This window comes from Oncorhynchus tshawytscha, linkage group LG04, assembly GCF_018296145.1.
Source record: "Oncorhynchus tshawytscha isolate Ot180627B linkage group LG04, Otsh_v2.0, whole genome shotgun sequence".
NCBI lineage: Eukaryota > Metazoa > Chordata > Actinopteri > Salmoniformes > Salmonidae > Oncorhynchus > Oncorhynchus tshawytscha.
In genome coordinates this window covers 20,142,934-20,157,942 of record NC_056432.1, presented here as the reverse complement: position 1 = coordinate 20,157,942, position 15,009 = coordinate 20,142,934, and the positions used below count along the sequence as shown (strand labels likewise).

The window sequence follows — 15,009 nt, the reverse complement described above, 5'->3', positions numbered from 1 at the left end:
CCTTGCGACAGTTGAGGCATGGATTGTGTGTGTGTTCCATTCAGAGGGTGAATGGGCAAGACAAAAGATTTAAGTACCTTTGAACAGAGTATGGTAGTAGGTGCCAGGTGCACTGGTTTAAATGTGTCAAGAACATCAACGCTGCTGAGTTTTTCACGCTCAACAGATTCCCGTGGTGTGTATCAAGAATGGTCCACCACCCAATGGACATCCAGCCAACTTGACACTGTGGGAAGCATTGGAGTCAACAAGCATGCCTGTGAAACGCTTTTGACACCTTGTAGAGTCCAGGTCCTGACGAATTGAAGCTGTTCTGAAGACAAAAATGGATACTGCTCAATATTAGGAAGATGTTCCTAATGTTTTGTACACTCAGTATGGCTATAGAGGGTTAGCAGGTTGCATCGTGTGCATTATAAAGGACTTAAGTAGAACTTGGAGTACAGGCTGGGGGTTCATAAGAGCTAGCTGGTGTAATTGCATGTACTGCATGCAATGGTGACATCACAGTTATTTTTACACAGGAGTGATGTCATTCCATAGAGAATGTTTGTTTTGGACTGATTCCCAACTGAGCATTCTACTCGATGCATCGTCATGACGATTTAATCAAAAGTGTATTACAACGGCTTGGAAATACAGTGCCGTTCTATAGGAGGAAAATAATTAGTAGGAGAACCTTGTATCATTTTGATGTCGGCAGATTGACTTTAGACGCAGTATAACCTTCGCTAGTTAGCTAAGATTGAGCGGAGGACACCAGATTTTAGATAGCTAATGTTAGCATTTCTAGCTATTTTTGACTAACTTTCCTAGCAAAAGACAACATTGCCATCTGTCTAAAGTAAATTTGACGACATGATAATGCAGGCAAAGTTGTGTCCTACTAAATATTTGACCATTTTAGCAATGTCATCGTATTTCCAGGCACCATAGTATAATTTAGAACAACAGTTGTTAGCCTCCTTCCAGAATGAATGGGCTTTTCACGACTTTAGGGCATCACTATTGCACAGCCGGTAGAGGGCGGCTTGAGAAGGTTCACGAGGTGATGGATGTGCAACCTATTAATGAAATTACTAGAGAGGCTATGTCATAAACGCTCAGAGTTCTAAAATGGGATCAAAATGGTGGGCATATTGGTCAGGGGGAAATCCAAACTATTCTAATTGGAATGAATGGCAGTAGAAGCATAATCCAGATTTGACTTATGATGGAAAATAAAAGTAAGGCATGTAATATATAAGAAATTGTATAACAGAATTATTACCAACCCAACATCTTGTCATATAATTAGAAATACATGGGTTTTATACACATTTTCTGTATATATAAGCCTCTAAAATATATGTAACTTTCCAAGGATACAAAATTGTTGTATCCTTGGAAAGCTGTGAGTACTATTATATGATACAATATCAGTACTTGTTGCATTTCCAACTTGTCTATCATCAACTGATCTGAGCCAGTGTATGTCTGTGGATTGACTGCATTGTTTGAATGGAATGTTGGCATATTGGCAGTTAATTAGAAAAATGTATAGAATATTCCTTTAAAACTGGTTAGCTAGCTAACAAACATACACCACCGTTCAAAATTTGGGGTCACTTAGAAATGTCCTTGTTTTTGAAAGAAAAGCACATTTTTTGTCCATTAAAATAACATCAGATTGATCAGAAATACAGTGTAGACATTGTTAATGTTGTAAATAACTTTTGTTGCTGGAAACGGCAGATTTTTAATGGAATATCTACATAGGTGTACAGAGGCCCATTATCAGCAACCATCACTCCTGTGTTTCAATGGCACGTTGTGTTAGCTAATCCAAGTTTATCATTTTAAAAGGCTAATTGATCATTAGAAAACCCTTTTGCAATTATGTTAGCACAGCTGAAAACTGTTGTTCTGATTAAAGAAGCAATAAAACGGGCCTTCTTTGGACTAGTTGTGTATCTGGAGCATCAGCATTTGTGGGTTTGATTACAGGCTCAAAATGGCCAGAAACAAAGACTTTTCTTCTGAAACTCATCAGTCTATTCTTGTTCTGAGAAATTAAGGCTATTCCATGCGAGAAATTGCCAAGAAACTGAAGATCTAGTACAACGCTGTGTACTACTCCCTTCACAAAACAGAGCAAACCGTCTATAACCAGAATAGAAATAGGAGTGGGAGGCCCCGGTGCACAACTGAGTGTCTAGTTTGAGAAACAGACTCCCCACAAGTCCTTAACTGGCAGCTTCATTAAATAGTACCCACAAAACACCAGTCTCAACATCAACAGTGAAGAGGCGAGTCCGGGATGCTGGCCTTCTAGGCAGAGTTGCAAAGAAAAACCCATATCTCAGACTGGCCAATAAAAATAAAATATTAAGATGGGCAAAAGAACACTGAACAGAGGAACTCTGCCTTGAAGGCCAGCATCCCGGTGTCGCCTCTTCACTGTTGACGTTGAGACTGGTGTCGTTGAGACTGGTGATGTTGAGACTGGTCAATTAGCCTTTTAAAATGATAAACTTCGATTAGCTAACACAATGTGCCATTGGAAAGCAAGAGTGATGGTTGCTGATAATGGGCCTCTGAACGCCTATGTAGATATTCCATAAAAAATCTGCCGTTTCCAGCTACAATACTCATTTACAACATTAACAAGGTTACACTGTATTTCTGATAAATTTTATGTTATTTTAATGGACAAAAAATGTGCTTTTCTTTCAAAAACAAGGACATTTCTAAGTGACCCCAAACTTTTGAATGGTAGTGTACATTTGCTGATCATTTCTTCAAATACATTATTTTACAGAATATCTTATCACAGCACTGGCAAACCATGGTTGACCAACTCCCTGACCAAAATGGCTGACATTTGTCCCATTAAAAGAAGGTTAAAGTCCATTCTAGTATTCTAATTCCTAATTCTATGTTTCATTCACTGGCAGTGTTGGGGAGAAGTGAACTACATGTAGTTGAACTAGTTGTTACAAGGTTAAAACAGATACAACTCAAAGCTTAACAGTTTAGGCATTCATTCTGAGGGGTTAAGGTTAGGGCTTTTTATTTATTTATTTAATTTAACCTCTATTTAAATAGGCAAGTCAATTAAGAACAAATTGTTATTTACAATGACAGCCTACCCCGAGCTATAGTTTTGGGAAGATTTAAAACAAAATGTTCATCGTATTCTCACGGCTTGCTAGAGCATTGTGAACTGCCATGGCACAGTGGTTTAAGGAGTGCACTCTGACTCCAAGCCCCATGGTTTGGCGCCCTGTTCTGGGCCATCGTTTTAATTTTTTGATGAGCGCCGAAAAAGGCATATACTGTATCAATGTTCTCATCACCTTTTCTAACGTCTGAAATCGCTGTCTATTTCTAGTGAGCACCTTGTCTTTTTCAGCCACCTATTTGATTATGTCAGACTCACATGTCATTATTGTCCCTGATCTACCCTGAGATTGTAGAAAGACATATTGGTTATTGATAGCAAAGGGCATGTTGTATTAATAATGGACATATGTCATTATGTGGAATCATGTGTAAACTGTGTGTGTGTTTGTTGTACATGTTGTTAGCTTTTACATGCACACAAAAAAGTGAGAAAACAATCAATAGCTCTAGATATGAGATCCATTTGATTGGGTCTGTATTCCATAGGGAATTCCTATTTTGGGTCCCACTTCAAATTACATACAAGTCTCAGCTAAACATGGTGTGATTTCTACCCAAAGGTGCGTGTTCACACCTCTTCGCTGAGCTATCAATAGCATACCGGCTAGCTAGCTGACCGTGTGTGTGTGTGTGTGTGTTTGCGTGTGTGTGTGCGCATGTGTGTGCACACGCATTTGTACGTGCGTGGGTGTTTTGTGGGCCTGTGACGGCCTGTTCTTAGTCTCTTGGACCCAGGCAGAGGCGCTATATCTCTCTCAACGGGTGACCAGCAGTCTCATCTGTTCCAGCAGCTGAAACTACCCACATTCCATTCTGGGCACCTTTGGGGACACAAGGTGTAAAGTAATCTGAGACACGACAGTACCCTCACACTGATATAGTGGCTCTGTCTATCTAACATCTACTGAGGCTATTTTGGTTGTTCCAAAGCTTTACTTCATTGTTTTAGGTAGGAAACTAATAGTGTACTAGTCTAAGTCTTCCCCACCAGTCTAGTTTGCCATTCTAAATACTTTGAGGTGGCATGTTAATTTAAGCAAAACTCTATCCTGCTCACTTTTCCTCTGTTAATGATTTGAATGTGTTCTGACTACCATCCATCCATACTCCATCCAAACTGCTTCAGATGTACACATACAGTGGTGCTGTACCCATCCCCAGTTCAGAGAAAGCTCGCCATACAACTCTGGACCATGGGTTGTGTCCCAAATGGGACCATATTCCCTATATAGTGCACTTATTTTGACCAAAGGACAAAGCCATGGTCTCATAGTCAAACAAATGGAATCCAGCTTCATGTATGACCCTTAGTGAAGTGGCATACACTATTCTCTATGCTGTACTAACTGTTCCAGACAGTCCAGTGATGCTCATGACTTGTGAAAGTTTAACGGGATTTAAACGCGTGGTTTTCTCCCAGCAAATTTGCCTGAATTATTTTCAGTGTGAATATTGCATGACCAAGATGAGACAATCTCCGCTTCCAGCAAATGTCTCACAGATTACCTCAGCTAGATGACACACACACAGCACAAGCAAACAGTATGTCCCCATCCCGCTGTACTGCACAATTTCTTTTTTAAATATGGGGAAAAAAACTCCTCAGAGGACTAACTTCCAACCTCGACCTCAACCAATTACACAGAAGGATGAGCTCACTCTGCTCCTGTCCAGCCAATTAGCTGTGGTGATGAGCTCACTGTTTTCCCTTTCCTCTCCCTGATAGGCTGTGTGTGTGGATGAGGGCAGCAGCCGTGTGTGTGATAGACAGGCAAAAGCAGCCTTATTTACAAACCATTGACAGGAGACCTTCTCGCTCCATGAGCACCAGCAGCATCCAAGCATCCTCCTCTCACTTCATCTATTATTCACACACCCCAGCTGTGTGTGTGTGTGTGTGTGTGTGTGTGTGTGTGTGTGTGTGTGTGTGTGTGTGTGTGTGTGTGTGTGTGTGTGTGTGTGTGTTAGTGTGTGTGTGTGTGTGTGTGTGTGTGTGTGTGTGTGTGTGTGTGAGGATGCTCTCATCAGAGCCCCACTCTGTCCCCTGCTACCCCAGAGTGCAGTGCCCCAGTCAGGATCCTGGACTATTGCTTTCCCAATAGGGAGGAACGGAGCAGATATGACGGACTGTGTTCAGTGGATGGACCTGCTGTACACCTCAAAGCTCCTCTTATTCATGGACTCTGTGCTCTTGCTGTATTGAGCTGCTTTTGCTGGTGGTCTCTCTCGCCTGTTTTTCTGTGCTGTAGCTGGCTCTAGTCTGCCTGTTCTCTTTATATTTGGACCACATATTTTGTTTTTTCAAAATGCCTGAGGCCAACTACCTGCTCTCTGTGTCCTGGGGATATATCAAGGTAAGATGTGAGGTGGATTTTATTATTCTAATACTATTAATATATTGTTTTCTGAAAAAGCAGCCATCATTCCTCTGATGAGGTGAGAATGATGTCATTACCAGACAAAGGAAAAGCAGGCTTGTCCCTGACATCCACTTGAACTTTGTTTATTTGAGCTGTAAATAGAGAGACAAAGGTGACATAATCCATCTGTACTTCTGGCATTATAAATAAATGTTAGTGTGGCTGGGTGTGTCGTCTGCAGCTCCCCCCAGTTGGTGTGATAATGGTGTTGCTCTCACTGCCGGCTACAGATGTCTCTATGGAACAGTATGTCCACATGACTTATAGCTTATAGCTTACAGGGACTAGTTTTGGTATGAAATGCAGGAAAAGGGATTTGCTGTGTGGGAAAGGGTGGCATTGAGTGGATTGGTGAATATCAAAGGCATGTATCAACGGCAGTCACTTTCTAGAACAAAGATTATTTTGCTTTGGGTACCAAAATAATTGCAGCGACTCAATTGTAAGGAAGGGAAGATTCAAGCTTCACCAACATGTCCAGCGATACAGAGATGTTCAGCACTTTGTTCCACACTCATATACACAGTGTATGTCTGTTTGATCATTGGATAAGGTTGCTTAAAGGTGTTGAGTTCAAATCCCCTAGTTTGGCCAGGCTAACGCGGGGTCAACAATTGCCAGGTTTAGAATGAAATGTAAATGTTGTCAGCACTACAGTTGAGGACAGCAGACGCTAGGGCTGGAAAATTGCCAGGGACCTCACAATACGATATTCTCATGATTCTCACGATTTTACTATGATTTTGATGTTCAAAACAAATTGCTGTCAATAACTGCTGCAGAGAGACAATAGAGAGCATGAGAAAACAAGTTCTGATCAGTCAGGGAAGTAATAGTGCTAAAAACATGTTGGCTCACTATTTTAAAAGAATATGGAGAACCAGCTATAGGATGAAAGATATCGGAGTTTTGGTGCAGGTACAGCCGACTAGCGCTAGCTAACGCTACCTACAGTAGCCCAAAAAAATGTGATTTTATTAATCAATACTTAAAATATTGTCCCAAAATAATATTGTAGTATCATATTGTAATAGTAGACCCTCTTAGAAATATCACTATAGGTTATTGGGCTTTATCTACTTGCGATGGGATATTGTAGCTAAATCTAATTTACAAATTATAGCCTATATATGTGTGAAACTAGATACTTATAACTAGATACAGCCTTCATATAGCCTTCTGTGTGCTTAACCAAATACATTTGTGGGTTGGGACCGCTGATGTAGCTGTGGTGAGAGAGCGCTGCGGGAAGGTGTGATAAAATGTATCATTTTACGGAACTGCTTCGCAGCGCTCGCTGAAGCCTTCAGCCTGGTTTCGCAATCACTGTTTTTTAAGAGTTCAGCTGCAGATTCCTCTGAATGTCCTCCAAATCGAAGGCCAAAGCCATTCCAGAGGGCGAGACTGAGGGAGAGTGGGAGCAAAGGATAGGGAGAATGAAAATGGGTGACGGAGAATTGGGTTACTGATTACATCAAAACTGTTGCTATAGCAGGGGGGTGCAGCAGGTATCTCACCTGATCTGTACTCCCTTCAACCTCTCAACTGTGTGTGTGTGTGTGTGTGTGTGTGTGTGTGTGTGTGTGTGTGTGTGTGTGTGTGTGTGTGTGTGTGGACCATGCTGTAATGTAGTACTAATAGTACTGATTAAAGTGTGGTGTCTCACAGATTAAAGTGTGGTGTCTCACAGTGTCTGCTGTTTCCCTTGTAAAAGACTCTCCTACCTTTAGAATTTACTTTAGCTGGGGCCTCTCGAGTGGCGCAGTGGTCTAAGGCACTGCATCACAGTGCTAGAGGCATTACTACAGACCTGGGTTCATTCCCAGGCTGTACCACTTTGGGAGTCCCAAAGGACAGTGCACAATTGGCCCAGTGTCGTCTGGGTTAGGGGAGGGTTTGGCAGGTGGGGCTTTAACTTGGCTCATCACACTCTAGCGACTCCATGTGGTGGGCCGGATGCCTGCAGGCTGACCCCGGTCGCCAGTTGAACAGTGTTTCCTCTGACACGTTGGTGCTTCTCAATTAAGCTGGCGGGTCATTTTTCGAAGCCTGTTGCAGTGATGAGACAAGATGAGACAAGAACGGGGTGTAAAATAATAATAAAAAAAGATATATAAAATATGACTTTGGCCCTCAATGGCAGATATGGCCATACAGAATCCTCCAATTTGTGCTTCAGGATTCCACCAAGTTAACTTAAATCATACAAAATCATGATTGACACATCCAGTGCAGAATGTAACATATTTTTTCCCTGGTACACTGCACACTGTAACCCCTTCTCTCTGTGTCCGTATGTCTGTGTGTGTGTGTGTGTGTGTGTGTGTGTGTGTGTGTGTTGTGTTGCAGTTCAAGAGAATGTTGAACAGGGAGCTCAGCCACCTGTCTGAGATGAGTCGCTCAGGGAACCAGGTGTCAGAGTTCATCTCCAGCACCTTCCTGGGTGAGTTACCACTGGGCTCCTCCCTGCTCATTCTGGACCCTGTAGAGAGACCAGAGCTGTGTCCCAAATGGCACCCTATTGGATATCTCACTCACTGTCTCTTATTCTATGTGTTTGACACAGACAAGCAGCACGAGGTGGAGATGCCGACTCCCCAGACGCAGAAGGAGAAGGAAGACAAGAAGAATAGACCCATGTCTGAGATCAGTGGAGTGAAGAAACTGCAGCACAGCTCCAGCCTCACCAACTCTAACATACCCCGCTTCGGAGTCAAGAGCGAGACAGAGGACGAACTGGCTAAGGTGGGCAGCAGTGGGAGAGAGGGTTAGGAAAGGGAGGGCGAGGAGACATGAAGAGACAGGGTGAGGGAGAAAGAGGGATAGAGGGTGATATAGGGGAGAGGGTTGTAGGGAAAGATCTAGAGAGAAGGGATAGAGAAAGAGGAGAAGACCAAGAGAGTGAGGCTCTAAAATGACTGTAATAGTGTAAGAATGGTTGTTTTCCCTTTGCAGGAGCTGGAGGATGTAAATAAATGGGGCCTTAACGTTTTCAAAGTCACTCAGTTCTCTGGGAACAGGCCCCTGACCGTCATGATGCACACTATATTCCAGGTATAGATAAGTTAAATTTGATCTGCTTTATTTTTGTTGATTGTACTAACATGACTTGTATCCACAGTCTATTACAATACAATGTTATGTTTTTGTTTTGTTTTTCTTATAGGAAAGAGACTTGTTAAAAACGTTTAAAATTCCACTCGACACTTTTATAACCTACCTGATGACCTTAGAAGACCATTACCATGGCGATGTGGCCTACCACAACAACATCCATGCTGCTGATGTCACCCAGTCCACTCACGTGCTGCTATCCACCCCCGCTCTAGAGGTTGGACCCCTCAATCAATCAGTCAATTCATCGATAATACTGCATTTGTATTTGTACAAAACCTAGACCCACAAAAATATACTTCAGCTTTAATTTGTCAGGATTCTAACTGACAGATTTCTGATTTGCTGTTATTTGGTTGAATGGCTGATGTGACCCTGTACTGTCCTCTCTGCTGTTCCCAGGCTGTTTTCACAGACCTGGAGATCCTAGCTGCCATATTTGCCAGTGCTATTCATGACGTGGACCACCCTGGAGTCTCCAACCAGTTCCTCATCAACACCAGTGAGTCTAAATACAGACCTGACTTAACAGTTATGTCACTGACTTACACAAGGCATGATGGATGCCCTCTGTCTCTCCCCCGCATTTGGGATTAACACTCAATTTCAAGCACACAGGTTACTAAACAACCCTACTGAGAGATTCAAACCTCCCATGTGCACACACACACACAAACACACACCTCCTCCTCCGTTGTGCCATGTGGTGTCTCCCTGAAGTCCAGAGGGGGATGCCCTGCAGCGAAGGCAGTAGGAGTCGTCAGTCAGGAAACACTAGAATGAGCCTCGGTCAGCCAGAACACCAGATCTGTTTAAAGTGAATATTTATGTTAAAGCTATAAGGACCTCAACAACACCTCTTCATTGAACATGTCAAACATCTGAGTCAGTGTATGTGTGTTTGTCCCCCAGACTCGGAGCTGGCCCTCATGTACAATGACTCGTCAGTCCTGGAGAACCACCACCTGGCTGTGGGCTTCAAGCTGCTTCAGGAAGAGAACTGTGACATCTTCCAGAACCTGACCAAAAAACAACGACAATCACTGCGCAAGATGGTCATCGACATCGTTAGTGACTGGATAGTAATCAGTAACCAATAGCAATAGGAACATCTCTGAAATAGTGTTCACATCAGCTTAAAAAATGTCCATGATTTTACTTGAGTGCTACTGGTTACTTCTTCTATGTTATCAGATGTTACCAAACTCTCCATTAATATAGAAGATGTGTTATATTGGTTTGTCCCTGGCAGTATTGTGACAGCCTGTGTTGTGTCTCTGGTGGTTCCCAGGTCCTAGCGACTGACATGTCCAAGCACATGAACCTCCTGGCTGACCTGAAGACCATGGTGGAGACCAAGAAGGTGACCAGCTCTGGAGTTCTACTCCTGGACAACTACTCTGACAGGATCCAAGTTTTGCAGAACATGGTGCACTGTGCAGACCTGAGTAACCCCACCAAGCCCCTGCAGCTGTACCGCCAGTGGACCGACCGCATCATGGAAGAGTTCTTCACCCAGGGGGACAGGGAGAGGGAGAGAGGCATGGAGATCAGCCCTATGTGTGACAAACACAACGCCTCTGTCCAGAAGAGCCAGGTACCCCCAACAAACCAGACGCACAAGAACTGAAACACTCACTCTGCTTTGAAACAAACCACACCAAAACACTCATACAACCCCAAACAACACGCACACACCAAACACACGCACACACACAAATCCTTTCTATTGTTTTTCACTAACCCTAACCCTCTCTGTCCTCTCTCCAGGTGGGCTTTATTGACTACATCGTCCACCCTCTATGGGAGACATGGGCAGACCTGGTCCACCCTGACGCTCAGGACATCCTGGACACTCTGGAGGACAACAGGGAGTGGTACCAGAGCACCATCCCCCAGAGCCCTTCACCCACCCTGGATGAGCCTGAGGACGGCAGCCGTCCCCCTGGAGGGGACAAGTTCCAGTTTGAACTCACCCTGGAGGAGGACGGGGAATCAGACACGGAGAAGGACAGTGGCAGCCAACCCGAGGAAGAGGATGAAGAAGAGGAGAACAGTTGTAGTGACTCAAAAACACTCTGTACGCAGGACTCAGAGTCGACAGAGATACTACTGGACGAACAGGTGGGGGAGGAGGAGGAAGAGGAAGTGGAGGGAGAGTCCTCTTCATCACAACCTTGTGTAGTGGAGGAGGAAGAGGAGGGGGAGGAAGGGGAAGAGAAGGGCGAGGAGAAACCAGCCGATACATAGCAGTGTATGCACTGCAACTAAACTTTTCTTCTTAGTAAACAGAGATGATTATTTCTAGAGTATTTTGGGGGATTTATGGACTATGTCTGTTATTTTTTTAAATATATTTATGTTTAGGGTTCCAAAGCGCACGCTGTTCACCCCTTGGCCACTCCTCCCTCCTCATCCTTGGTCAGCTTCTCAGACACACCCATTGGTACTTCTACAACTTTTTTGCACTCAGGAAAACTCTTTTCCATTCCCGTTTGTACCGGAGTAGTCTGTGTGTTATTTCACTTCAAAACCTAGTCCTAGTGTGTTGAAGTTACATTAAGGATTATGATTAGAGTTTAGAGTGTGTTTCATGCTGTTCATATACAGTATATCTCTACTCCTTTCAGCCTTGGCTGACCAATGGCGGTGTTTCTGTGTGTTATTAAGTGCCCATTCTTCAGAAGTCACTATAGTGTCTGTTTTTCTTAGTTGTTTGTATTTATCAGCAAAGCAACACGCTACGTTGTTGTGTGGTCTGGATGAATGAAATCCCAACAGGACACGTCACGATGGAGAGAGGCGCTGCAGCACATTGAGAGAAAAATGCATTGTGGGAATTTATCAAGACACTTTTCTGAAGTTGAAGTCTTCCTTGAAAACCTGACTAAAAAGGCTAAGATCTTACAGCTCTAATGCTCGGTTTAACCTCGATAGAGTTTTTGTATCGTACCATACATAACATGGAGATCTATTGTAGATTCTACTTTTGTTAACCAAGAAAAAAAAAGTGACTTTTGAAAACATTTGAAAGGCACTTGAAAACTGTTGATGAGAAATGCCTCATCTGCCACTGCTTTTCTGTGTGTAAAAGGGTAACTTTTTATTGTTTTGGGGGAGTATTGGGGAGTATTCTCAGACTTACAAATCAAGCCCTTGCCACTACCCTCTACGCAGTAGATCTGAGAGGATTGGATAGATATTAGCGGATCCAATCCTCTCAGATCTACAGGAGTGCCTAAAGGGTAGGTGCTAGGGCTTGATTTGGGATTGCACGTTTATCAAAAAGCATTTACACTATTACTCCCATACCACTGTCCCCATGTTCGGTTGTCATAATCATGCAACAATCATTTCAAGGATTGTTCTCCCTGAAGAAAAACATGACACATGTTGACACATACTTGACTTTACGTTGAATGAAATCATTTTGTCTGACTGACCAGAAAGAATCCTTGAAGTTCTACTTATTGTTGCCTGCAGTAAATATGAGCGCATGTCATCTTACAATGCAATGCTTGTTAGAAGCATTGGAGTGCTGCATTGGAGTGCTGCATTGGAGTGCTGCATTGGAGTGCTGCATTGGACTGCTGCATTGGACTGCTGCATTGGCGTGCTGCATTGGAGTGCTGCATTGGAGTGCTGCATTGGAGTGCTGCAAGTGTACAGAGGTGATGTCACCACACTCTGCTGTACTGTGGAAGTCTATGGGGGGTTTGATACCTATAGGAATGTTATAATAGAATTTTGGTAATTTGGCGGGTTGCGACACTTTTTGTGCTACGCACATGGTGACCTTATTTCCTATTACTTGTCAATCATGTCTCCATTTCCTGATTGTGGTGTAGGGAGGTGGTCAATTCGATTTCATATTCGGGACGCAATTTATTGAATAATAGTTCAATAATAATAAATAATAATAAACACAGAGATTAATCTTTCAAATCCCTCAGATAAAGTAATAGCTTTGTGAGATGTCTGAAATATGTACAGTGACAGTCATTATAACAGCAACATTTGTGAGTGCTAATAAGAAACAAATCAATTCCGGTTCAATAATTGAAAGTTCCTAATTGAAAATAAATAGCTCTTTTCAAGTCTTGAATAGGAATTTCAATTAATATCCTGAATTTACTTCAAATGGAATTGTCCACAGCCCTTACTTCAGGTCAGTAATATTTTCCAATGCACTTCATGGTTGATGTTTTCACACATTAGCGGTCACAGCCATTCTGATTCCCATGTAAAATAGCCTTTTGAGTGACTAAGATATCACTCATAATATTTGGGGGGGATAGAAATGTTCAACAACAAACAAATAACTACCAGGAAGTTTTAAGGCGAGGAGCTAATATTCATGAGCTTGCCTTGATTGACAGCTCTTAGAAAGGCCTCATGAAACTTGAATGCAGTGAGCAGTGTTGCAGTAAAATCATCTCAAGCAGATTTGGTGAAACACAAGCAACTCAAACAACATTGAAATTGCATCAATGATGTACATATTTTAATCTCCCATTCGGCATGTCTCTTGTGATGCGGTTCACAGCAGCACTGACAGATGTGTTGACATGACAACTGCGTCATAGTTTTGTTCGACCCTCCCCCCTTTTGTTCCATGCTGTCTGAAGACCTAGCTAGCCACTAGCTAACACCAGACACAGATGAAGACCTAGCTAGCCACTAGCTAACACCAGACACAGAAGAAGACCTAGCTAGCCACTAGCTAACACCAGACACAGATGAAGACCTAGCTAGCCACTAGCTAACACCAGACACAGAAGAAGACCTAGCTAGCCACTAGCTAACACCAGACACAGATGAAGACCTAGCTAGCCACTAGCTAACACCAGACACAGATGAAGACCTAGCTAGCCACTAGCTAACACCAGACACAGATGAAGACCTAGCTAGCCACTAGCTAACACCAGACACAGATGAAGACCTAGCTAGCCACTAGCTAACACCAGACACAGATGAAGACCTAGCTAGCCACTAGCTAACACCAGACACAGATGAAGACCTAGCTAGCCACTAGCTAACACCAGACACAGATGAAGACCTAGCTAGCCACTAGCTAACACCAGACACAGTTGCAAGGGGAGACATATAAGTATCTTTGCCATAGATGAATAGTGTAGACTTTTAATTATATTTGCTGATACCCTACAGTCTAAATTTGGCAACAGTAGAGTAGCTATATAAACCAAACCCCTCCGCAAACACTCTTTCTAAAATGTTGGTAACAAGGTGGTACTTATTTAAATTAGGTAAGAGAATATCATGTTACCGTTGATGTGTTAAAATTAGAGTTAGGGTGATGTCACCCTATCCCTTTAATAATCCTGAATCCAAGTGTTTGACATGGGGGAGGGGACCCAAACTTTTTCAATGTAGAAGCAACAGTAATTTTTCATACTTCTGATCATTGTATTTTGATTTGGTTTCATCCAAATATCATCCAGTTTGATTTAAAACATAATTTTGACTGTTCATGACCCTCTGTCATTGTCCTCACACTAACCTTGGATTTGTTTGTTTTGACCAAGAACACAAGACAATCAGCTCCATGGTGCAGTGGTCTCATAAGAAGACAAGTCGGTTATAGATAATGCCTTGATGTTTTCATATCTCACTACTTCACTTTTTTAAAATTTAAACTCGCCAAAACTCACGTGCTCATTGGGCTTGAACAAGACTCTTTACACTTCAGCCAAGAGACTTTCTTTTACACATTTCTATTGTTGTTGGTATTACAATTGATGCTATTATTTATTGATATATTTTTGTATTAGTTGTGTCTTTCTTGCCATATAAAGGCGGTACAGTCAAGCTCTCGCTGTAGCATAGACCGCTGTACAGGCTTTCCAGTTACTAAACCCAAATAGGCTTTTTTTCTCTAAATATGTACATACAGTATAAAAAATTCAAGAATTGTTAGAGTGCTTATTTGAAAAGAAATGTGTAATTTGAAATGTTTTATTTCATTCTTATGTTCTTGTGCCAAGTTGTTTTTCTCCATCCTCACCCGATGACCTTACCATAATACCGCTTATCTGGTTGTATCTCTGTTTACAAACATATATTTATTGTGTTGTATATACTATTATTATTATTATTCTCATCATGATGCTGTTTGTTGTAAATGATTTACTCGTATCATCCCTTATGGTGATGGTGTGGCTGTATTACGTAGCTCTTGTTGAGAGAATGTTTATTACACATGCTTATTCAGTGTAAAATGATCCATTGGTATTGGTTATCTGAGACGCTTGCTCAGAGTGAAGGAGGACAGGGGAAAGCCAAATAGTTT

General features: G+C 42.4%; 1 protein-coding gene across 3 annotated transcripts in view; it reads left to right on the top strand.

Annotated features, from left to right (window-relative positions):
* LOC112248298 (cAMP-specific 3',5'-cyclic phosphodiesterase 4D) overlaps positions 1 to 13,409 on the top strand; it is a 48,913-nt gene extending 35,504 nt beyond the window's left edge. For 2 of the 3 annotated variants that reach the window (XM_024417206.2, XM_024417205.2), the window contains 8 exons: positions 7,935 to 8,028; positions 8,152 to 8,330; positions 8,541 to 8,639; positions 8,752 to 8,916; positions 9,102 to 9,201; positions 9,612 to 9,766; positions 9,991 to 10,296; positions 10,470 to 13,409. In XM_024417206.2, the coding sequence (XP_024272974.1) occupies positions 7,935 to 8,028; positions 8,152 to 8,330; positions 8,541 to 8,639; positions 8,752 to 8,916; positions 9,102 to 9,201; positions 9,612 to 9,766; positions 9,991 to 10,296; positions 10,470 to 10,949 (1,578 nt within the window). In that variant the 3' untranslated portion in view covers positions 10,950 to 13,409. Of the gene's footprint in view, positions 1 to 5,114; positions 5,520 to 7,934; positions 8,029 to 8,151; positions 8,331 to 8,540; positions 8,640 to 8,751; positions 8,917 to 9,101; positions 9,202 to 9,611; positions 9,767 to 9,990; positions 10,297 to 10,469 lie in introns of those variants that run through there. The other variant, XM_042320430.1, reaches the window with a different exon arrangement.
* Positions 13,410 to 15,009: the final 1,600 nt, after the last annotated feature.